The sequence below is a fragment of the Bacillus rossius genome, chromosome 1, assembly GCF_032445375.1.
Source record: "Bacillus rossius redtenbacheri isolate Brsri chromosome 1, Brsri_v3, whole genome shotgun sequence".
Taxonomy (NCBI): domain Eukaryota; kingdom Metazoa; phylum Arthropoda; class Insecta; order Phasmatodea; family Bacillidae; genus Bacillus; species Bacillus rossius.
In genome coordinates, this window is record NC_086330.1 from 118,661,567 (window position 1) to 118,686,286 (window position 24,720).

The 24,720-nt window shown below is 39.4% G+C and overlaps 2 protein-coding genes across 3 annotated transcripts in view; one reads left to right on the plus strand and one right to left on the minus strand.

Annotated features, from left to right (window-relative positions):
• The window catches only part of LOC134543153 (E3 ubiquitin-protein ligase HERC2), a 374,433-nt gene that overhangs the window by 321,004 nt on the left and 28,709 nt on the right, over positions 1 to 24,720 (minus strand). For both annotated transcript variants that reach the window (XM_063388026.1, XM_063388017.1), the window contains exons 8-13: positions 18,786 to 18,903; positions 17,780 to 17,926; positions 16,597 to 16,794; positions 11,425 to 11,654; positions 7,659 to 7,774; positions 1,105 to 1,212 (exon numbers count right to left, since the gene is read on the minus strand). In XM_063388026.1, coding sequence (XP_063244096.1) covers positions 1,105 to 1,212; positions 7,659 to 7,774; positions 11,425 to 11,654; positions 16,597 to 16,794; positions 17,780 to 17,926; positions 18,786 to 18,903 — 917 coding nt within the window. The remainder of the gene's footprint in view (positions 1 to 1,104; positions 1,213 to 7,658; positions 7,775 to 11,424; positions 11,655 to 16,596; positions 16,795 to 17,779; positions 17,927 to 18,785; positions 18,904 to 24,720) is intronic.
• On the plus strand, positions 2,287 to 3,734 carry LOC134543180 (tigger transposable element-derived protein 6-like). The gene has a single exon (XM_063388075.1). The coding sequence runs from the start codon at positions 2,340 to 2,342 to the stop codon at positions 3,714 to 3,716; it is 1,377 nt and encodes a 458-aa protein (XP_063244145.1). The 5' UTR covers positions 2,287 to 2,339; the 3' UTR covers positions 3,717 to 3,734.

Sequence of the window (24,720 nt, forward strand, 5' to 3'; positions counted from 1 at the left end):
TGGTGACATAATTATACATAGAAATAAGAACGTATTACATGAACTTTCTGTTATATAAATTATTTTTGTTTCAAAACAAAAACCACTTATGAACTTGAAGTGACATGTAGTGAGAAATAATTTTCTCTGCAAAAGACCTTTAAGAATAAAAAATGGAATAAAAACAAAAATTAATTAATTAATCTTTTTTTTACTTTATCATGTTTTAATTTCAATTTTCAATCAAGCAATTTAAAAATTTTAAAAATGCTAAAAAGAAGAGAAGATGAAGAAGAAGACAAATTGAAGAAAGCTATGTAAGTGAATGCATCCAATTGAAATTTCGAAATCTCTTTCAGAAAGTTATCTATAAAAGAAACAAAGTACAAGTAAATTATTTTTTTCACTTTTGCATAAATCCTTATAGCACAAACATTTACTTAAAATGAAATTAAGGAACAATTTTTGGGTTATGAATGTGTTCAAAACTTGCAACAACAAAAGTGTCATGTGAAAGACTTTATCTTTAGATATACAAGATACAAACCACCCAATGGAATGAATAGCTCACAAAACTACAATCAACAGCTATCAAAAAGGTTCTAGGCATAATGCCATGAATTAGTACGATTAGGCGACCTCTATACCGACCAACATATCCTCCTAGTCATTGAGAATGGGAAGAGAATGTATCCAGACAAAATTATGGTGCAGAAATAGACAGAAAAACATGAAATGATGTCACAGAAGAAAAAAGGATGTGCGAAAAGGAAGCAATTGTACCGTACACAAGATGTTACAAATGTGGAGAGGTATGAAGGAGAACTAACATATGAGATACAGAGGAAGGTGATTAAATTTTGCAACGGTGACCTTGTTACACAAAGGGTGCAACAACTGAGACAGCAAAAACTCACAACACAACTTCAAAACCAAAATCAACGACTCGCTGTCAATTTTTGTTAAAAAGGTAACCAAGGTGCGGTTTATTTTATCATTAAATTGTTTCCATTATGTCTTTTACAAACCTCTCTTCTGATAACGCAATTAAATTAAAAGAAAGATTTTTTTTTCGTATTAATTATAGCCTCAGGAAACAGAACAGACTTTAGCATAGTATAGTACCGAGCTTGCCATAATCACCATCACCCCAGGAGAACACAAGACCAGCATCGGTGACGACCAGCGTCTGGGCATCGCCACTTCCGCAAGCAACGTCCACTACTTTGTGACCTGAAATCACAACCATCCATAGCAATATGCTTCCAAGCAGATATATTAACTAAATGGAAAAAATATATAATAAAATACTAGATTATCTTGATTGTCATATATGTTATACTTCATAAGTTTTAATAACACCATGAATCATACTAACATACACACACACTGTTCATTTAACTTAACAAATTATACTGTATAGTGCAATAAAAATAAAAAACCTAGAAAACCTTGTAGCATTGCACAATGAGTATGTTATATACATATATATTTTTTTAGTGTCATAAGAATATTAAGAATCACTTTGATATGAAAGATAGTAATTATTTAACATGTACAGTAAAACCTTTTTGTTGCGACCCCATTTATTGCGACCACCTCTCTATTACAACCCGATTTCGAGGAACCGTGAAAAAATTGCCGAAAATCCGAAGAAAATCGGATGGAAAATAAATTTTTTGTAGTTAGTAGCGTGTTACTGCGTTTCTCTTGCCGAGTGCTGTACTGCTGCAGGCAGCGCGTATCTAAAAATAGATACCACTTCCTGTCGACCGCTGTCAGCACTTGACAACCCCCATTCCACGTCCTTTTGCTGGCAGGGTGCGCAGTTAAAGATTTTTGTGGCGACGTTTTTACGTTTAGCTTTTTGCGAGTGTCTAATGTCATACCCAATTAGGCAAAGCTACCTGCTGGCTTTCTCTTGATTTTAATTACTATTGGTTAACAATGTTTAGTTTTTGAAGTCGCGACTTGGTATATTTTCTGGCTTGAATTTGTGAACTATTGTTGACGACTTATGCAAATTTTTTCCCCCCGATTTGGTTACCTGAAAGGTTGGGTTTTGTGACGACTGTTGGCGATTTACACATTTGTTTTATTTCATACGGATTTGCGGTTTTGACGAAATGAGTGTTAAACGAGCCAGCTTGTCACTCATTAAGAAGTACGAGATAATACAGGAAGTGGATGAGAAGAAGCTGTCGAAGACGGATATCGCGCGACGACATGGCATTCCGAAATCAACTCTTTTCACAATAATAAAAAAAAGGGAAGAAATAGTAAATGCCGTTTTGAAGGACAGCCGCAACGTCCAGCTGAAGAATTTGAGGGGCGTGACACATGCGAATCTGGAGGAAGCAATGCTGGAGTGGTTTGGCCAGCTTAGGGCGCAAAACCTGCCTGTAAGCGGACCCATGATGCTGAAAAAGGCAGACGAATTAAGCTTGAAGTTAGGCATTGAGAACTTCAAATGTTCAAACGGTTGGCTGGATCGTTTTAAAGTTCGTCATGGCATATCGAGTCGTAAAATCGTTGGTGAAAGTGCGTCAGTCGACCCACAATCTGTGAACGAATGGTTGCCCTTGCTTGGAAACATCCTTTGCCGATACCCGCCTCGCGATGTTTACAACGCGGACGAGCTGGGGATGTTCTATAATCTGATGCCAGATCGTACTCTAGCTATGAAAGGTGACATGTGCAAGGGTGCAAAGCGAAGCAAAGAGCGCCTCACCGTCCTTCTGTGCTGCAACATGGACGGCAGTGACAAAATGAAGCCTCTCGTGATAGGAAAATTCCAGAAACCCAGAGGATTCAAGGGCAATGTAATTCCATGTGATTACGATTTTAATAAAAAGGCATGGATGACTTCAACGGTGTTCATGAGATGGCTTCGCGGCTTTGATGCAAAGATGGGCGCAGCCAACCGAAAAGTTGTTCTCTTTGTCGACAATTGCCCAGCACATCCTGCTGTCGACAACCTCAGGAACATTGAACTGGTGTTCCTGCCAAAGAACACCACCAGTGTGCTTCAGCCTCTGGATCAAGGCATAATACAGCAAGTGAAACTGAAGTTCCGCGAAATGCTCGTGCGGAGCATGGTTTTAAAAATGGAAATTGGCAAAGATGTCAAGAAGTGGGATGTATTTAGAGGGATAGAAGCAATTGTTGCTAGTTGGAGGGCCGTGCAGCCTACAATTATCGCCAACTGCTTCCGACATGCCCACTTTGTCACACCAGTCGACAAAGAGGCTACCGTCCATGTGCCTCTTGCTGCTGCCAACTCTGAAGACCCGGACGACCCGCCGACAATGGATGCCGAACCCCAGCCAGGCCCTTCAACGGAACCGGAGCTGGGCCCTGTGACAGTGTTGACACCTTCCCCTTGCACTGTTACTAGGCCTTGCGACGATCAAATGTGGCAGCATTTGGCCCCAGACTGTACATTTGAGGAATTTGTGAGAGTGGACGATGACGTCGCAGTTTGCGGTGCCCTTGATGATGCCGGAAAATTACAGCAAGACTCCAGTGACGAAGAGGGGGAAGGAGAAATGGAAGAACTCGAAGACGTTCCCACAACGAGAGACGTCCTCAAAGCTGGAGACGTCTATGCATCAATGCTACGACATCATGGTGCAAGTGAGGAGATGTGGTCTCACTTTACAAAATTGAAAGAATTTGTCGAGAAAGCTGCCATTAAGCAGAAACAGACCTCAATTAAGGACTTTTTTAAAAAGTAGGGCAGTTTTAATATAACTTGATTTTTTTCATTAAATGAGTTTACGTGTATATTTTTTCCCCCTCGTACATTAAAACATTTCTTTGTTGAAGTGAAAGTTAACAGTGTGGAATATGTAACTTAACTTACATGTTCATTAAAACATACGTTGGTGTGTTACGTATGTAGAGCACGTATTAGTGTTTACAACATAATGACCAGCTGTCACATCAATTACGTTGTTGGATATTATGACTTAACGGGTGAGTTATATTCAGTGCTGGATGTTGCCATTGTATGGGTGATGGTTTTGTAAAAAGGCCTACTTTTATGTTAAACGTTAAGCAGAACTCTTTAAGTTTGCATTGCATTAGTCTACTGCTAAAAAAAATTCTGAATTTACTTGTGTAAATTTTAAAATAAATTAAATTATTTAAAACAATGATGGGGCGGTTGCACTGAATATTTAAAAGATAAATGCTGTTTTATCTAAACAGCACGGTAAAATAAACTATCCCGCTTCTCAAAATCGTAAATTATTTTTGAAGTTAAACAAATTTAACTTATTATCACATCTTTGTTTACCGTATACAACCACGTAATACATCCACCCACTTTTTATTTTGATAAATTAGAGGGGAGATGGTAGGTGGCCAAGAATGTTTTAGATTGCTTTTGTGGGGTATTATGTTTTAAACTGCGGTCCTTGTGGTTCTAGGTCTTGAAACAGCATTGTAGAGCAAAAAGTACAAGTTTGACAAGTCCAGTCTGTGTCACTTATGCCTCTTTTATCCGCTGTCCAGGCAGAATTTATTTTTTACTCTGCTGCCGTGGCTGGTGTAGATTGTGGAGAGCAGATAATACGACCCTTTATTTTTATTTTTACCATGCCAGCTTGCTACTGAGGGGCGCTATCTTTATTTTTATTTTTACCGTGCCAGTTTACTACTGAGGGGATTATAGGCTGTTACCGTACATTGTGCTCTTAGAAGCCAAATTTAAAACACTTTCCACCATTCACTGCAGCATACATTTAACATTATGAAAAAAATTGGTATAAACATATTTACTAAGCCTAAAAACTATTTAAATAAAAAAAAAAACATCGTGGCTAGTTAACCCTACGAACAGAATTACTTTCGCTTTATGGTCATTGATGTTATGGTGAATATTGAATCCATCCAGCCACCCTAAGTGACACTTTTTAAGGTAAAAAAGTTTTTTTTTTTGAAGTGTGAAACATGTTGACAGGGAAACGCTTCGTAGCCATGCGTCACCCACCCGTATTGTTGAACGGAGGGAATGGTGAGTATAGTTCTTTTGCGGTAAATAAATACTTTTATGGTCCTACTAAATGTTTCCATACAAGAAGTTTTTTAAGTTTCGGTGATTTTCCAGCAGAAATACTGTTCTGTGACTTATAAACAAATTGTACCATAACTACATACAGTCTTAACGGTGAGTAGGTGCCGAGGGGTCTTCAAAATGTTTTTATTTTACCGGGAATGGAGTATACAACCTGGCTTTCATCGCACAAAGCAACGGAGTGAGGAAGAGATGACGAGGGGGGAGGAGGGGGTGGGAAGGGTCGAGGGGATAAGGTTGTACACAGTTTCTCACGCAGAAGGTGGGAGAAGTTAAAATAGGAGGGTGGGGGATGAGAGAGAGAGAGAGAGATAGAGAGCGAGACAGGATGGTTTGTGGAATCTGGGAGGGATGAACCTTGAATGAACAAAGGAAGGAGAGCTGCAGCCAGCCTGTTTGACGAATTTCCCGCGCTCCCACTTACGTCGTACAAGCTACGGCCGTCGTGTTTTAAAAGGAATGTCCGATTTTTTTTGTTCTTCTTATACGAACATTAGAATATGAAAAGCCCTTACAAAATATACGCTGTGCGGTAAATAATATCTTTTTAAAAGCTTTTGTTATGAGTTTTTTTTTTTACAGATTTTGGTTGTACCTAGTGTCAAAATTTCCGATTTTTTTTTACGGTTCTTGAGAATATATTCGTAATCTTGATGCTTCGTAAATTCCGGGGTTCATAAAATTGGGTATTAATAGTATTAATAGTTGGCAGAGGAACAGCAGACTGCAGCAAGCCACCCCCTTCCCTCCCTCAAACCAAGCTAAGACGTATGCTGCCGATGAGTCACTGCAGCCGTATAAAAGCGCTGTTCATTCCAGAGACAAGCTGTGTTCTACATTAGAATATCATCTCTTAAATCCAGCGCATTGAAAATACCATCTTTTTGAAACTTATTAATTTAATAATTTTGACCTTAAAGCTTGCTGCATAGCTATTTAACTACGGAAAGCAAGAAAACGTACATGTAAACTAATCACTAAAAATAAACTGTCTTTTCTTTAGAGGTGGCCTGTAGGGCGACGGACTTGTCATGAAGGTTGAAGTGGGTTTAAAGCAAGCCGACTGGCATTGTGAGTGACAGCATCCTGCCATTGTACGGCTGGTTTCTTGACGAGTAATTGATGGTGGGGGAAGGGGGGGGGGGGGTCGAAATCAACTGAAAATTTCGGGAAAAATCTATTACGACCCCCCCTCTATTACGACCCTATTCCTGGGAACCGTGAGGGGTCGTTTCAGAGAGGTTTCACTGTAGATAAGGATAGTTCAGAGCTGTTAAGAATTGTTATTAATTACTTTGGGTAAATTTCATGGAAAGCCTTAAAATACTTATTTCCTTGAGATACTTAATTATTAATTTGAGGGTTAACTCCAGTTCATAATAATTAATGTTGACATTTGATAATTAATGTCAGTAATTAAAGCAGTATAGATTATAATTTTACAGGACATCATTTTTAAACAAAAGTTTCTAATATGGTATGAATTTCAACTTTGTTTATTAAATTTTTAACATTGTATTTGAATTTTTTGGGTAATTTTATATTCTATTGGATATTGCTAGTGTAATATTTTGAGAATAGTCTGGAAGGTACAGAAGGAAGAGCGGACAGGCGCGACACTCTGGCGCCAGAAAGCTATTTTTCACTTTGTAAATGCGTGTTTGGGATTTACGCGTCACGTTGTACGCACAGCTGTAGCGACCGTCTGGAAGGGTCTCTGGAGGCTACCACTAGCCAGCCAATCAGGGCGAGCCCTGGCGTCAAGTGATGTGCCCGTACAAATTTCCTTATATGGTCATGTTTTGGAATTATGTGCGCTGATTGGTCAGTTGGCCCACGGGGTTGCCTCCCTTGTTTTCACCTTTACAAGGGAAGGTAGTCTCGTCGACCAAGTCACTTGTTGCTCGATCGTCGCCGAACTCGGTCGCGTCGTCGGCAAGTCGCCAGACAAATGAAAAATTACTAAGGGACAATTTAACGCCTAGGGGCTGGGGCCAGGCCGTAATTTTTTAAACTAATTTCATTTTTTTTTCGGACTTATGTAACTAGAAATTTAGGCCCTAGGTGTCGGCATCGGCCCGACTTCGTGTGATTTCGGTCCGCGATCAACGGTACCTTGAGTTAGGTAATTAACCAAGGGACATTACTAAGTTTTTTTTTTTTTTTTTTTTTTTTTTTTGCGAGTGACAAGACTCCTCGACCATCAACGGCAAGATGTATGGTGCTGTGGTATGTATTTGGACCTCATCCTATCAAAATTCAAAGACATCGTTAAAATTTGTATAAGAAAAGACAAAAACTGTGCAAGTAACGAAGTTTTTCTAATTAAATTCATTTGTAAAATTGTGTATTGAGGACATGTAATGATGAGAAAAAAACATTATTTTAAAGAAATAAACAAAGATAATTTAATAAACTCTTTTATTTCCAAATAACGCAGAACCATAGTAATGAAAAATTCCTCAGGAACATTGTTTGTTTTGTTTTGTTACGTTTCTATGTGTGCTTAGCCGGGCGAAAAACATACAACGTAACAACCTTAAAGAAAAGCTTTTTCAAAGAAGCACTTTTCAAAGAAGAGGACTTAATTTCCACTGACCTCTCAAGGAAGCCACAAGCATGGGTGTGCTGTAGTCATCACTGCTTCCATGGCCCAAACGACCATAGTTACCACGGCCCCACGTGTACATGTCACCAGATGCTGTGATGGCTGCACTAAACCATGTAACAAACAGTAAATGTCTTTCAAATAGTCTTATTATAAAAGATATCCCATCAATGAGAAAACACTTACAACTGCCAGTCACTACCAAATATTACCATTAGCCAACAAAGATTAAAACTATTCTCAGCTTCGAAAATCCTACTGACAATGCCCAGCGTACTGTAAAGAATAACACACATGGATTGCCACAATGACTACATGAACAATTTTATTTCTATTATTTTATATTTGATTGTTTTATTTTTCTGGATTTGTTTTTTAATAAAGTAACATTAATGTAAAAAATTATACTTCTTGCCAAAAGTGACAATTTTTGTTTTAAATTTAAAATATTATGTGAAAGGAAAATGTAAAAATTTTAATTCTACCCTCAAAACAATCTGCATCTATTAAAATAACCTTTGAAAATGTAAAAATCATTTTACAGAATGGAATAAAAAAAAATTTCCTTAGCCTGAACATTGCAAGCAATTGGATATCGACACACTGCAGAGCTTCTAACCATTAGCTGATACATTGTGCCCCTTGTGTAGATAAAGAAACTTTTATCCATAGTAATGAAAATTCTGGAAGCTGCATCAAGTGGGCCAAACAGTAAATAATGTTTACTCAGAGGACACAAGGGAGCAACTAAAATATTAGTTAGTTCTCACAAAGGGAACTAGGAAGGAGGATCGTATTTGAAGTGAAAAACAAATATGTTAACTTAAAGTTTACCCTTTTTATTGTTGATTAAAATCTGCAATATCTTATTTTGATGTTCTTTGAAATTACAAAATTACACTTATTGGAATTAATAATAAATTATTTTAAAGGGGGCCCTGTCCATTTGAAGTCATTAATTACAATTTTATGATACATTTTATAAATTACATTAATAAATTTAATGATTATAAAAACATGAATTGCTCTGATGGTGCTGGAGTACATATTCAAAATGTTCCATAGTGGACTGTTCACTGGCAGAGTATAATTAGGAGGGTCTGGGCTTCAATCTCCGAAGGGTCGGCGTAAATTTGGTAGACTAAAACTTGAAAGGAAACTTCACTCGAGTCTTGAAACATTTCTTGAACCAAGTCTTGAACCCCATTGGAACCAAAAGGGAATCCAGTGGTCAAGAATAGTAAACTAATTAAGTTAGGGCAAAAGGATAACGGGGAGGCAACAATTGTCAAACAGGACGTTGACTTTTCCACTTACCGATCTGGGGTTGGAGTGGAGTGAAGTGAAGTGAAGTTAAGTGAAGTCACTCCCCGAAGGGAGGCGGCGCGGGTTGTCACGGTGAACCATCGCGAAACATTATGCGAAATTACTACTTGGATAAACTAATGGCAAATAGCCAACCAGAAGAATAAAAAAAATAAACGTTAGGGAACACTCCCGAACTTGAGAGATCACATCTCTTAAATAGGTTGTGGTGGCTGAATATTTAAAAGGTGCGGGCGATGCGGCTCCGGCGCGAGATGCTATCGTGGTAACCGCCGAAGGAAGAATCCTCCTCTCTTCCAGGTGACATGAAGTTAAGTTCGAGCGAGAGGCCTGGAGTCTTAGGGAGTGGGAGAAGTGGCCTCTGACTGGCTAGAATAAGCCCGGCGGAGTACTTGCTCCGCCCTCCAAAAAAAAGATATGAAGAGGGCTCATTGCCTAACTTAAAGGGGCCTCAGGGGTGCAAAGCAGAGCGCTCTGTTGGGGACAACAGGAACTGACTCTGTGTTGGTACGCAGGGGGGGGGGGGGGGAACTAGCGAAAGCTTGTACCCTATGGAGCCCTCTTGGTGGGAGCTCTGTCGGGGAGGAAAGGAACTTAGATTAAGTATGGTCGCTGCCGCCAGAGCGCTCGCTCCGATGCCTAAGAGAAGGTAATTTAGTTCTTCGTGCAGCCGAGAGATGGCGCAAGCTGTCCGTTCACCGGCCTGGGGTCTGTTATAGAGACCGGGAGGGAGTTTATCCAGATGGAAGGATCTGGAAAGGATAGAGGGGGGAAAGAGAAGGAGGGGGGTAGTGCTGCGTAGTGGGAAAGGCCGCCTACAGGACTCCCGAGGTGTGTCGGGACCGACCGTAACCTGTGCCGGCGAACCTGACCAAAGTTGCTTCGGTCAACTGTAGCTTGAGCTACGGGTGTGCCTAAGAGAGCTGACGGAAGCTAAGGTAGCGTGTGGCAGGACGTGCACACAGCACTGAAGAGGTGCGAAATTTCACTAGCGTACGTGCAGAGGAGCGGGGAGACATGAGACGATGCTTAATCAGGACCTGAGTGATGTGGGAGCCCGTGGATGAAACGGCCGGAGACAAAATTAAGTAGGAGAGTACAATACTGGGATAATATTTTGATAGGCTGTAACAGGCTACAAAAAAAATACTGAAAATATTTATTTAAATTATGCTAAGTCTAAATATGAGCCATAAGAATATGACAATTTATGGCTCAACATGCATCCAGTTATAATGCGGATTAACTGTGTATATACATAGTCCCTCGTAAAGAATACATATTCAAACATTTAAAAAAAATTTTGCAGGGTAAATAATATTACAGCCAGTGTGGGGGTGTTTTGAAATCAGGTGTTTAAATAGTTACTTCAGTGGCTTATGATGCTAATATAAGTGTAACAGAAAGAATTTAAATGATTCCAACAAAATATTTTAACTATAAAAAACTTAAACTTCTAAAAAAAAGCCAGTGATAAATATTTAAATTAATTTGATAATCAAACTAGTATTACTAAAAACCCTGTGTTCTATTTTTGAATAATTAAAAAATAAATATATTTTTTGGGTATGTGCATGTGCACTTAAACATGTATGTATGTGAAACTGTGTGTCTCTGTGTGTGTGTGTCTGTGTGAGTGAGTGTGAGTGAGTGTGTGTGTGTGTGTGTGTGTGTGTGTGTGAGGGGGGGGGGGGGGGGCCATGCACATGCATACTGTGTGTGTGTTCCCATTTACCAAATCAATAAATCTATATTTGTTCTATGCTTACCGTTAAGTACTTACATAATGTTAAGCTATCTTTGTTCTTAACTGTATTTTTAACTTTTAAATAGTGGTTTTTTTTTTGTCTTTTGTATCTTTCACATTTGTTTGAAGAGCCTGCACGCGTGTGGTGCCTGTCTGTATATGTTGCCTACCTGCTTGTGGTGCCTGCCTGCAGGTGGAGCCTACCTACATGCAGTGCCTGCATTTTGTCCCTTATATGTTGCTTTTAGTGTATGTCTTTCTTTGATCGATTGTTTGAATTTTTTTGATTGTTTTTATGTTGCGTTCACCTTAAAAGTTCCTCAACTGTTAGTGGGCATTGAATAAATTTATATATATATATATATATATATATATATATATATATATATATATATATATATATATATATACATATACATATACATATACATATACATATATATATACATATAAATTACTTAAGTCACTTAAGCTTAAAAATTATTCACAAATATAATTTATTTCACTGCCCTGTATTTAAAATGTTTAGTATTATTATTCCTTTTTGATAATTTTATAATGGCTGTAAATGAAACACAAGAGCTTCTTATAATAAATTACTATATAACTTTACTCATCCTACTATAAAATGTTTACACTTGAACAGCCGGCATTAGGTATGCTTATGTAATGACTTGAGATTACCTGTAAGTACTACCACAGGCAATGTGGACAACATGTTTCCCGACCAAGGCATGGATGGTGGTTGGTTCTTCTCGAGAGTTATTATCCCCATGACCCAGCCTGCCACCATCACCACTGCCCCACGAGTACACCTCCGCATCAGACGTCAGTGCTAGGAAGTGCTTGCCGTCAGGGTGAGATGCTATTTCAATTACTTCTTTGTCAGCAAACCCTTCTACCTGCTGTGGACACTGGGGAAAAAATACATTTTTTTTATGTAAATTGAAGGATACTTCCAAATGGCAATTCAAAAAAATAGTTTGTTTTCTTATATATATATTATTATTATTGTTTATGTTCAAATCATGGTCTCCCAAACTGGTGTTCATGATGCCCTATCTTATATCAATTCTTTCATCTACAGTAAAATCTTACTACATTTATCTCTCTTAAAAACTACTTCAAGATGTAAAACTAAAATAGACTGAACTACAATAAATTGGGACAAGTTTATATGGTGAATTGTGATAAAACTGAAATAACACCAAAAAGCAAGTCACTACACCAAATATGACTGGAATTAAGCGAATACACTATAAAACACCAAAATGCAAAAATATTTATGAAATTAATCCTTATTTTTATTAAATCATATCTCAAAACACAATACATATAATCTTTCAATATATTTAATTTAATGAATGTAATTTATTTAGCAGTATGTTTTTACCAAAATGTAGTTATTAAAACGATTTAAAAAATCATTACTTTTTTGATCTTGCAAATGTTATAAGTAACTCATTTGCTAAATTACGACGTAAGTACATTTTTTTAACACACAAATTTTTGCTGATTTATTTTTATTTCTCCAAGTAATTAGACATGCTTAACAAAAATTATTATATTGTAAAATTGCATGATGTATCACTCAAAATGACAGTATTGATGAAATAGGGACCATGGAACATAATATTGTTGAATAATATGCTACCTTTATGAATAAACAGTATTCATAAAATATAAAACATTAACACAGAAATCCTTTTTGAAAAAACAAAATTGGCCTAAAAATAAAACCAGAAAAACATGTCTAGCAATAAATAATCTAACACTCTGGGTTTTAGTAGGGCTTCTGCTATTCAGGATTTGTTATTCTAATCAAATTTCAAATTAAATATCAAATTATTCTCTTCGAATTTAAACATACAAAAAAAAACTTATTTTTGTCCACTATACAGTATTAACAGAAAAATTGATGGAAAAAAAAACAGTAAAATGAAAAAAGAAGAATATCTACTGATAATAAACTAAAAACTTAGTTTTTTTTAAATATTTTTGAACATAATCACAGAATATTTGTTATATATAAAAAGCATACAGGTATGTACTGATGTGTGATGTGCTGCATACACCTTTGGTCACTAAGCCATCAGCCCCCCTCTCTTCCTAAATACATGTGCAGGCCATGGCAGATGGGCAAGATAGCCAGCGCCGTCTGCCCACAGTCACATCGTCAGTCGCCAGAGTGACCATGTCCATGACTCCGTTGCCTTTAGAAACCATGCCAAGGGCTGTTACCCCTGGCCCATTCCTCTCACACCAAACAAACAGAGCGCACACGGCACCACACAGTCACATCGTCTCCGAAACAGACAGCGACTCCGAAAAGACCCAACGTTTCCTACATCATCAGCTAGCTCTCAGAAATGGTATATAAGGCAGGCCCTAGGTCCTCCAGAGCTAGTTGGAGTTTGAGAGACACCACCTGGCAGCCAAGCTAGCTCACCGCAACTCTCCCAGCTTCAGCAGCCAAGCCATCAGGAGCGACGTCCAACCCAAATGTCCGGCCCCAGCTGTAGTAGCAAGGGAAGAGAGTCGTGAGAGTAATGATAAGAGACTACAGTCAGACAGACCTAGGACCTGCCTAGCTACAGACCTTATTAGTAAGAGAGGTGTGTTGGTTCCAGACCAGCGTGCAAGAGGAGTCTGTCACCCCACCCATGTGCATCCTGTAAACCAACTAATGTTATTTAAATCTCAAGTGTTCATTTCGGGACTGAGGAGACGAGGAGAAACCTTACCCTGTAAGACATTTGCACCTGCACCAGTTTCACGAGGGAACTATCATCCGAGGCCACCGTCCAAGTGAGTATCCACACACCAATGCCATTCTCGCACAGAAACAGAGGCAAGAAACCACTCAGACCCACCCTCAGACATTTCTGAGGTTCACCCCTATAGAGGGGGATTCCCCAGACAAGGCCCCATGGGTCTAAGAGAGAGCTCGAGACCACGCTACAGCAGAGCAGAGACAGAGCGTGGCTATCCCTAGCCTGCCCTCAACTTTCTTCCCCGTGTCAGTTCATACTCAGCCACTCCCATCCCTCGGGAGGCCACCAAAAGACAATCTCACCAAAGCTGTAGGGCAGATCCCCGTTCCACAAGAGCACCTGACAGCCAACTACATGGGATCCCTCCTGGGGATGCCCACCCGAGATAAAATTCCCACTTCCCCAAAACCACCAAGGAACCACCAGAAATAGCTAACCCTCATCCACCTATCCCATTCTAAAAGGCAGTCTCCAATTTGGTTTGACGTCAGTGATGCTATCCACTATGAAATGAAAGGAGTGTCAAGCAACAGCACTATATCACACAAAATAAATCATAATTTCTCAATAAACCTTCTTGTCTTCATACAAGTTTTACTATTTACATTAATTTTTTTTTAATGAGTCCCACTAGCAGGAAAAAATATTTTTTTAAAAAATCATTTAATTTGAATTGTTGAATTGAGTATAACATTATTCATGAATATCGAATATTTTTTTTTAATATTCACAGACCCTAGTTTAAGCATCATCATCCAACCAGTAACCAGAAACAGGGTGTCTACTAGATCTAGTAAATGAAATTCCCTGATTTTTCCAGGTTTTCCAGGTCTAAAACTGAATTTTTCCAGGTTTTCTTTAACACAATTACGACATTCAACGAAACTGAAGAAATGCATAACAATACATTGATGGGTTTCAAAGTATTTCAACTTACTTAAATTAGTAAAAATATTACCTTCTTCTAGACGTGGTCAAAGTGACTCAATTGATGGCAAATAAAACATGCTGCTACAAATATTTCACAAATTTACTTTTGCAAAAAACATTAGTAAAAGGAAGCTCCCGTCAAATTCGCAGTGACTCAACTTTTGCGTCTATAGCACTTGCTTCAGAACAAGCCAAATCCAACACTCGAGCCTTCTTAAACTGCAATGCCTTGATCTCCTCTTCAACTCTCCTTTTTTCTGCCTTCTTCTTGTCTGTAGTTTCCTTTTCTTTTTGTTTTGTTTGCAGGGCTTCCTTACGCCTACAACTAGCATTTCTTATATACTGTAACATGGACTTGATGATATCAACATGCTCTACACCTCCAGAACGTTGAACAAAGACATACACTTGTCTTTGTGCAATCAGTGTTTCTTCCTGCAAGTTTTCAGTCAGCAGATTAGAATTCACTGAAAATCCTCTTTCCAATGATGCATTTCCATCATCATCCTCAAACTTTAGAAGGCCTGTTTTGGCAAATACTGCATGTGCCTTAAGAATGAGCATCGACAAGTGATCAAGGCGCCCATCTTCTCGAGAAAAAGACGAGAACAGTGCTTCAGAATCTTGCGAGGAACATACCAACTGATATGATCACTCAATATTATCAGCTTCTTGTCCTGATAGCCACCTGTTTCGAAGACAACATTATAAACTGTACTTCACACGCTGTTTCCTCACACCCCAATTTAAAGCCATAGACGGACATAAGCAGGAAATTCCTTTGGTAAGTTTGTACTTTAGGGGACTTTTGTCTTGAAGTTCTTTTACCATAACCTTTGGACAAGTCCTAACATCATTTTTCAGTAACAGTACAGACTTTTCTGGTACTTTCTCTTTCTTGATGGCATGGCGTACTGCATAACCCAACTTGATATTGTTAGCAGTCAATAGATTTTCCTGGTTATCTACATCCAATCGAGATACATTGCATTTTTCCCTAAAGCTCTTCAGTACCTCTGGTTTCACAAAGTTTCCTGCCAAAGCTAATAAAATGTCTAACAGTGAATCATTCAGAAAAGGTGCCATGGGTGCTTCACTTTGGAACATTGTAAGAAACAATTCCAGCTCTGATGCCAAAGAGTGGAAGAATGTAAATTTTACTTCTAGAAGATTATCTTCAAGAGCACTTTTCACTACATTGAAAGACAGATAAAATAGAAACTTCACTAACAAATTTCTTTGGAACATTTTAAGAAACAATTCCAGCTCTGATGCCAAAGAGTGTAAAAATGTAAATTTTACTTCTAGATTATCATCAAGAGCACTTTCCACTACCTACATTGAAAGACAGATGAAATAGAAACTTCACTAACAAATTTCTTTAGGTGGGGTAACGTTTTCATGGCACGCTCAGCAACTGCAGTATTTTCTAACCATCTGATTGCACAAAATTTCTTGGGAAAAAGCTCTGATCTAGTTATTCTAATGTAATCTGTCCTCCTTGCAGGTACATGCTTAAACAAATAGTAACTGTGCCTCAAAAAACTAACAACGTCCCATTGTGTAGCAGAAATTCCAGTTTTGAAAGCACCATGGACCGTATGAAGCCCACAGCAACCAATTTCTAGCAAAGATGGCGAATCTTCACCAAAAGTGTCTGTGATATGTATTTTCAAAGCTAACAAAAATGCCCAGTTTACGTTGAGGGCATCCATAGATACTTAAAATTAAATGCACCTGTCGGTATAATCCGAACGTGGGAAGTACATGCTGCAGTACGTCACGTCAGCAGGATAACAGACCAGCTTGAACCAGTTTGTATCACGTGATTTGAAACCACTTCCGAATCTGATGGAAAATAAAAGAAAATGGACGTGGGAACTGTTCGTTATTTGCCATTCAAAAATAAAAATGGGAGGGGATACACATGATGCTACGTCAATGCAAGCTGATCAATAAACAAAAAACGTATTGCCAACTACAACCTACCAAACAAAAATTCCCTGATTTTTGAAAAAATTCCCTGATTTTTCCCTGATTATTCCCTGATTACAATTTTCCCTGATTTTTCCAGGTTTTCCAGGTTTTCCAGGGTCAGTAGACACCCTGCAGAAACAGTATTATATTTAGCGTAGTCGATGGCACGTGTTACCTGGGTTTCAGAGCTGTAGTACACGATGTAAACCTTCCCTGAGGTGGTCAGCATGTGCACGCAGCGCTCGGAGCTGACTGCTTGGGCTATCTCCAGCTCCCCAATGGCCTCGCAGCAGTGCGGTGACATCCCCACGTCGGTGGCGCTGCTCCACACCAACCAGCCCCATGCCAGCACCTCCTGGCACTGCCCCAAGTTCTGCAAACACAACCTCACCAGGCCGTCTACATATACCTAGTGGACCAATTTCAGGGCATTTTCAAAACTTTATGGAAATTTTAATACAAGATTTTCATCTAAAAGTGGTTTTTAATACTACATACATAACCAAAGTTAAACAAAAGCAAATGCCACCCTAATTTTTTTACAATTCGCAGGAACATACAGATTTTAAAGTTACAAATAGTTAAACCAGTTAAACCATTTTCTGAGATCATTTCCACGGGCGACTATAAAATAAAATGAAATGTCAAAAAACAAAATGTAAGTTGCTGAAAGAAATTAAAGTTTCGAGACTTTCGTGACTGTTCACACCTGTTCATGCAGAGACTTGCATGCATACTTTTCCACAAACCTGCCACAGATCTTTACATAAAAAAGTGCGCCTGAGGTTTGTTTTCTATAGAAATGCTAATTTAAACTTCGATCTTGATGAAATTTTGCACTCTTGAACTTCAAAACATGAGGAAGGTGTCACTGTCTACTATGCCTGTGTGAATACTAGTTTTTTAAAGTGAAGGGTATCAGAAATCAAATGTTTAAAATATTTTTAAGTCAAATCAAATTGTGAATATATTTCTCAGAAAGACTGCAGTACACTTATTTTATAAAATAAAGAGTCCAGGAATAAAAGAATAAGGGGTCAATTTTTTTCTCAACAGGCCCTCGGAACCGCAAGCTCCCACAGTGCAGAGAAGCGCCCTGTCCGTGCCCTGAGCCGTGGCCCGGGCCAAAACCTTCTTCCCAGCCCACGCCCTTACAAGGCCAGTCGTCAGAACCCCGACACCTGGTCACAGGAACCTGGCCCTCTAAGCCCACAGCCCAGTTGTCCTGTGGCAGAACAGCACAAAGACAGGTTGCCCAACCGCCACCTCATTTACAAGTCCGGAGATGAGGAGGGCGACAACTAAGTTAAGAATTTAAATATTTATGTTACAGTCCAATACCACTAATTGATACACACCTTACTAAATGTTGCTGGTGGTAGGTACGGACTAGCCAGACGGTCGAGATGTGAGACAAGGACGACAGCTGCTTGTTTTAGGTCCACCAACGCCGAGTCAATACTTGGCAGCTGTAGGAACCTCAGAAAACACTCTGTTGGGTTTACCTGTACACAAAATTCATGATCAGACACAGTGAATTAGCAGCAACTTCAAACTAAACTTTTAAAGCATATTGGTTACTGGAATGATGTAATTTAAACAAAATAATAAATAAGTAGGAAGGAAACCATTTTTTATTTTAACTCATGAGCTTCCTAGGAATATCCACCCACTGCATGCATACAAAAACATACAAATAAAGATGTACAATAAAATATCATATGATGGCGTAGTGAAAGACCTGCCAAATAGATCTGTTTCCAAATCCTGTAAATAGCATTTAAAAATCCTAAAAATCCTGTAATATTCTTGATCTTAATTCACATTAAGTTTCATGGTAATCAAACTGTAGAAGGTAAAATAATACAGGCAAATGTTGAAAGTACAGGCTTATTGAAACTGAAATTATGTGGTCAATTACGATAAAACCTAAATAACACCAAAAAGCATTTCAATACACTGCATAACACCAAAATGCAAGTTAATACACCATATAGCACCTAAATGAAAGTTGCATGGAATTAAGTAGCATTTTAACAAAAATTAATTCAAATCATAAAAAAAGTTATCTTTTAATGTTTGAAATTACAAAATATTTTATCGTAAAATTGCATATGAATTTAGTGAATTTACCCATAATTTTTGTGGAGTAAGTCTTAGAAAATAGCTTTTATAAAAATAAAAACAATGAATATTCTGTTTTAAAAAGTAAATTAGATAAAAAATGAAATCATAAAATCTTGTCTCTAGCTACAATTAAAATAGTATGCCAAACTTTAATACTTACTGAACAAATCCTGCAACAACACTATCAAAAAAAATCTAAGTATTTTTTAAATTATTCTAAATAAAGTAAGAACACACCTTAAAATGTGCATTATCATCCCAAATAATGTTCTGTGCTGGTAACTTCCCGCACATGATTTGCTCAAACCTCTTGAGCAATGGAACCAGTGGTGCACAAGTTCCAGATGTTTTGGCTCTACATATGCAACACACAATTATTATAAATGAGAACCATCACACATTTGTACAAAGAACAACACTTCAGGAACAGTACATACTATAATCCGGCAACTTGTTTTCGACCTGCGCAGACCCCAGTGTCAGGCGGCGGTCACGTGATTCTCTAGTGGAGTGGAGTGGAGGGGATCAGTTGACGGTTGAGCTTCCTGGATACGCCACTCCCGAGATAGTGCTTCACAGGTCGGTTTACACGATACGGTTTGCGTTATGGCTTCAACTTCAGGAATTAAGTCACGCATTTCAGCCGGTACACCATTACGTGGAGAAGCAAGGGAAATCATTTACAATGTTGTAACACATTTAAGAGAACAGAAACGTTTATATAAATTAAATTACGTCACGAATCGGCAAGTGCGGCGACAGGTGTTTCGCAATCAACAATTAAAAGTATCATTGCGGAAGGTAAAATTAAAAGTAAAAGTAGTTTATCATTTTCCACACCCACGGGTAAGAACAAAGACCGAAAGAAAAGAATTGAAGTTGATGACTTTTCCGAATGTGCGATTCGTAGGAAAATTCGTGAATTTTATACCGTTAGAAAAACAGTGCCGACATTAAAGAATTTGACAAAGTCCTTACGAGATGACGGTATTGTGAACTGCAGCAAAGAATACTTGCGCAATCTGTTGAAACGTCTCGGTTTTCGATGCAAAAAATGTCAGTCTAGAAGAAAACTTTTGATAGAGAAACCTGAAATAAACACATGGAGAGGAAAATATTTACAAGACATTCGTGTGTACCGAAATGCAGGGCGGAATATAGTAAATATTGATGAAAATATCTACATGCTACTCGCAGTGTAAGTTCTTGCTGGCAATACAGCACTGAACTGGGGGTCACAGAATCTATCGGTAAAGGGCAACGATTGATAATTGTGCATGCTGGTGGCGAACAAGGCTTTGTCCAGAATGTGTTATTGATTTTTTAATCAAAACAAAAATCAGGTGACTATCACGATGATATGAACTATGCAAATTTTTCGTTGTGGCTAGAACAAAAAGTTACTACCAAATTTGCCAACGCACTATGTCATTGTTTTAGACAATGCTAGTTACCACAATGTTCAAACTAATAGAAAACCTTCATTAGCTACTCTTAAACATGACATTCAAGATTGGCTTAGGGAAAATAGCATCCAGTTTTCTCCTGACATGAACAAAGATGATTTGTTGTGTTTGGTGAAACAGCATCCTTCCCCAAAAATATTCAATATAGACGAAATCATAAACAAATATGGCCATGACGTGATTCGATTGCCCCCCTACCACCCGGATCTACGAGCTAGTGTGGGGGGACATCAAGAGGAAGGTCTCTGAGGAAATAGGTAACTCGTTGGACAAAAAAAAAAACTATGGAAGAAATTGTTTGCTTCGTACTCCGTCGAACAGTGGAAAAAGTACTGCGAACATGTTAAAGGTATTGAAGCTGAATATTTCAGAAGTGATTGAATCATGGACATCGAAATCAACAAAATTATTGTAACCCTTCAATCATCATCTGATGAAAATTCAAGTATAACAGATACTGCACATAGCTTCGACTCGGACTAGGTAAGGTTAATATTTCCTATGGTTATTCAAAATATTAATTACTCTTTCTAATGGTTCTTTTGCAGCTGTATGTGATAACTATGCAGGTTGCATAGCCTATGCGAATTAATGTTATATTGGCTTGATATATTAATATTACTTATTAAGGGGAATGGTGTACTTATACCTGACAACAAACATTTTGACTCAACTTGGTTGTCAAATTTGTTTACATTTAATGGACACTTTACGATTGCCAGGTGCATGTAATGTATAGTTTTTTATGTCCAATGCCCTAAATAGACATGCAGTTGTTTCTCAGAGGTTCCAATGTCCTATGAGACTTTCATCGGTGACAGTGACATTTCATTAATTGGATATATTTAGAAAAGTTAAGTGCATGCTTCTATAGATGTGCCCGTGCATCTGATCAATATGTTCATCTAGATATAGAAGTGGGAATGAATATGTAGTTTTCGATTTTGAGAGTTTCCAAAATACATTTCAGGAGTCTTTTCCCCCTCGATTACCGATATCGGACGTACAGTTCATTATTGCGTCAAACCACATGACCCCCATAATGCTGCGTCAAACACAACAAATATTTTGTTAGTGCGAATACCTTTCAGCCTCATCGCGAAGCGAGTGAAGTTCGTTCGTGTAAGTTGTCCTTAAGGGAGGAGTGGCCCTCCCCTACCTGCAGATGATTCGGAGGGGTAGGAGGGGTGGAAGTTAGGGAGGGAGGAGCTGCGCGGAACAGAAACGTACAAGGTCAATTACTATGTTGCCGGGCTATAGTGCATTATATCTAAATTACATCACTATTTATGGTTTAGAACACATTTTTTATAACATACATTGTTCAGACTGTATATTAGTGTGTGTTATTTTGTGTCAGTAACATTTATTAGACCTGGACATAATCACTGCTTCTGAGAAGTCTCTGAATACTTCAAATTTGTATTTCCCGCGCTGCTGTGTAGTGGCAGCCATTATTCAGCAATCTCTGCCAATAGTTGGCAGCCCTGGACTTCCAGCCGGAAGTCAGTCATATTTTTCATCATGGCGGTGAGTAGTACTATGGTGTAGCCTCACCATTAAATTGTTGTGGTATAATGGCATCTGTAATCGTTTTCGTATACAGTCCACTGAGTTATCGCGCTATAACATTTTTGGTCCATCTAGGCCAGATCGTTCTGGCGTCAGAATTACAGTTTTTCGAGATTCGTTTGTGATTCGTGGCACATGCGTGAACATTGCTTCTCGTGTGCGGGACCGCCTTTGTTCAATGAAATATGTTACATGAATTGAAGTGATTACAAGCCCGTGTTCATTAATCTGGTTGTGTTGTACCTTGCTGCACGAACGGTGTAACTTAGTTGGTTCGTGCGTGCATTAAATTACTGCATGTTCGCGTAAGCAATTTTGAGGTTAATAGCGGGAAATCACGTAAATAGTCTCATCATGAGTGAACTTAAAGCGCTGGGTTTGCGGCTGCAATTAGCGGAGGGACGGGTGAAACGTGCGTGTGACTTAGCAAAAGCGGCAGCGAGTGACGCGACCAAGGTCCCGTTGCTTCTTGCCAGTGTGCGTGACCTACCTGACGTGAAGCGCTCCTACGAAGCGGATTTCATCGACGTAGAAGCTTCGTCGGACAAAAGAAAGAATTTCAACAGTGAACAGCATCAGCGACATTTGATAGACTTTGAAGAGCAGTACTACACAGTCATGGCCGCCGTCGGCTCTGTGAACAGGAAGCCTGGGTTATCACCCGGGCCTGAAGCAGTGCTTCAGAACTCCGTAAGTTAAACGTCGCATTACCGAAAATCACACTTCTCAGCTTTGACGGAACTCCGCAGCAGTGGTCAAATTTCTCTAATTTGTTTTCCACATTTCACATTAGTTTCAGACAACACTGCTTTGTCATCTGTAGAAAAGTTGGCATACTTGAAGGGTGCTCTTGTGGGCGATCCGCTTGGGATGATTCAGTCGTTACCCTTGTCGGAGGCAAACTTTAAAGTAGCTTGGAACTTGCTCATGGAACGCTATGAGAACAAACGTTTGATTGTGTCGGCACATGTTGAGGCCCTACTGCATGCACCTGCAGCCTCAGTAGACTCACCAAGTTCTCTACGGCGGCTGTTGACAGTCATTTCTGAAAATATCTCAGAACTTAAGGCATTGCAGGCCCCGGTAAACCATTGGGACATGATCTTGCTCCCTATACTGAGCAAGTGCCTAGACTCTAAGCTTCAGGTAGAGTGGGAGATGACATTAGGTCGTGAGTTTCCCAACATTAATTCCTTTTGTACATTTCTGGAAAGGCACTGTAGGGCCCAGGAAGTAGTCGGTGGTGCATCTCGTGCTAAAACTTTGGGGACACAGCCCTTTAAGCAGAAACCCCCAACCCAATCTAAGTACCGTACTAATGCTTTTCTTACTTCAACGCAGTCTTGCTGTATGTGTAGGGCATCTCATATGTTGCACCAGTGCCCCGACTTTCATAACCTGAACCCTAAGGATCGTTTTGCTGTTGTGAAGAAAGAAAAGTTTTGTTTAAACTGCCTTGGTAAAACACACCTTTCGAAACAGTGCACATCTACTATCTCATGTCATAAATGTGGTATTAGACATCACACCTTATTGCATTTTGAAAATGATCATGTTCATGACAAAGTAGCACAGGTATCAGATGCTGACCAAGCTTCTTCTGGAGAAACTATATCCGCAGTCTCCTCAGTCACGTCAGCCGTTGCGAGAGCTGATCACACTGTTCTGTTGTCAACAGCTCAGGTGCAGATTTTAGATGCTGCAGGTAATCCAATTGTTGTTAGGGCCTTGTTGGCCACAGCAAGTCAGGCTAGCTTCCTTACTGAGCACTGCATGCAGAAGTTGCGGCTACATCGTGAGAGAACCCAGTTACCAGTCAGTGGGTTATCAGGCACCCAAGTGAACGTTGCTAAGGCTCGTGCTTCAGTTGTAGTCATGCCAGTTGGTAGCACTGGTCCTCAGTTCACTATTGATGTATTTATTCTTCCACGGATAACTGGTAATTTGCCGAGTGTGGTGGTATCGCCCAATGTACGCAAGGCAGTCTCAAGCTTAAAGCTAGCAGATCCCTCATTTGATATGCCTGGCCCCATCGACCTGCTTATCGGTGCAGATGTGTTTCCCCTATTGGTTACAGGGGGCAGCATGGAGGGCCCACCTGTTGCATTAGATTCAGTGTTTGGCTGGATCTTGATGGGAAGGGTAGCTTCTAAGCCAGTTCCTGCGTACTCACAGTCCTTCACTGTCTCCTTGCTCTGTTCCTCCCCTCTATTGGGAGAAGTCATGAAGAAATTTTGGGAAGTTGAGGAGTACCCCACCATCAAGCATTATTCACCTGAAGATACGCGTTGTGAGAAAATGTTTGTCGAATCTCACAAGCGCATGGAGAATGGGCGCTACAATGTATGTCTGCCATTCAACACCTCATCCCCTGAGTTGGGAGACACTCGTGCTCAAGCCATAAATCGCCTGCTTGGTTTGGAGAGGCGCCTTAAACGAAATCCCGATGTATCAGCAATGTACTCTGACTTCATGAAGGACTATCTGGTTGCAGGACACATGGAGAAGGTTCCTCCAGAACAAATATATTCAGTTCCATCATACTACATTTCTCACCACGCTGTAGTTAAGCCTGACAGTTCTAACACCAAGTTACGGGTGGTGTTTGATGCCTCGGCTAAGGGCTCCACTGGGAGATCATTGAATGACTGCCTACTTACTGGTCCCAAACTACAGAAAGAAATAATTGATGTTTTACTTAGCTTTCGGTCCCATGCGGTAGTATTCACTGCAGACATAAAACAGATGTATCGACAAATTTCTATCCATCAAAGGCACCGGGATTACCAACGCATTGTCTGGAGGTTTTGTGACACTGGTCCTGTTCAAGACTATCGCTTGAAGACGGTGACTTATGGAGTATCTGCAGCCCCATACCTAGCTCTTCGTACAATACAGCAGCTGGCTAAGGATGAGGCTGCAACCTTTCCGCTTGCATCTAAAGTCCTGTTATCTGACATTTATGTAGACGATGTTGTCACAGGGTCCAGTTCTATTGATTCAGCCCTGGATGTTCAAAGGGAACTTATTTCTTGTCTTGCCAAAGGTGGTTTCAAACTAAGGAAATTCATGAGCAATCACCCTGCACTTCTTGATTGGCTTCCACATGAAGATGTTGAAACACCCCAGATGCT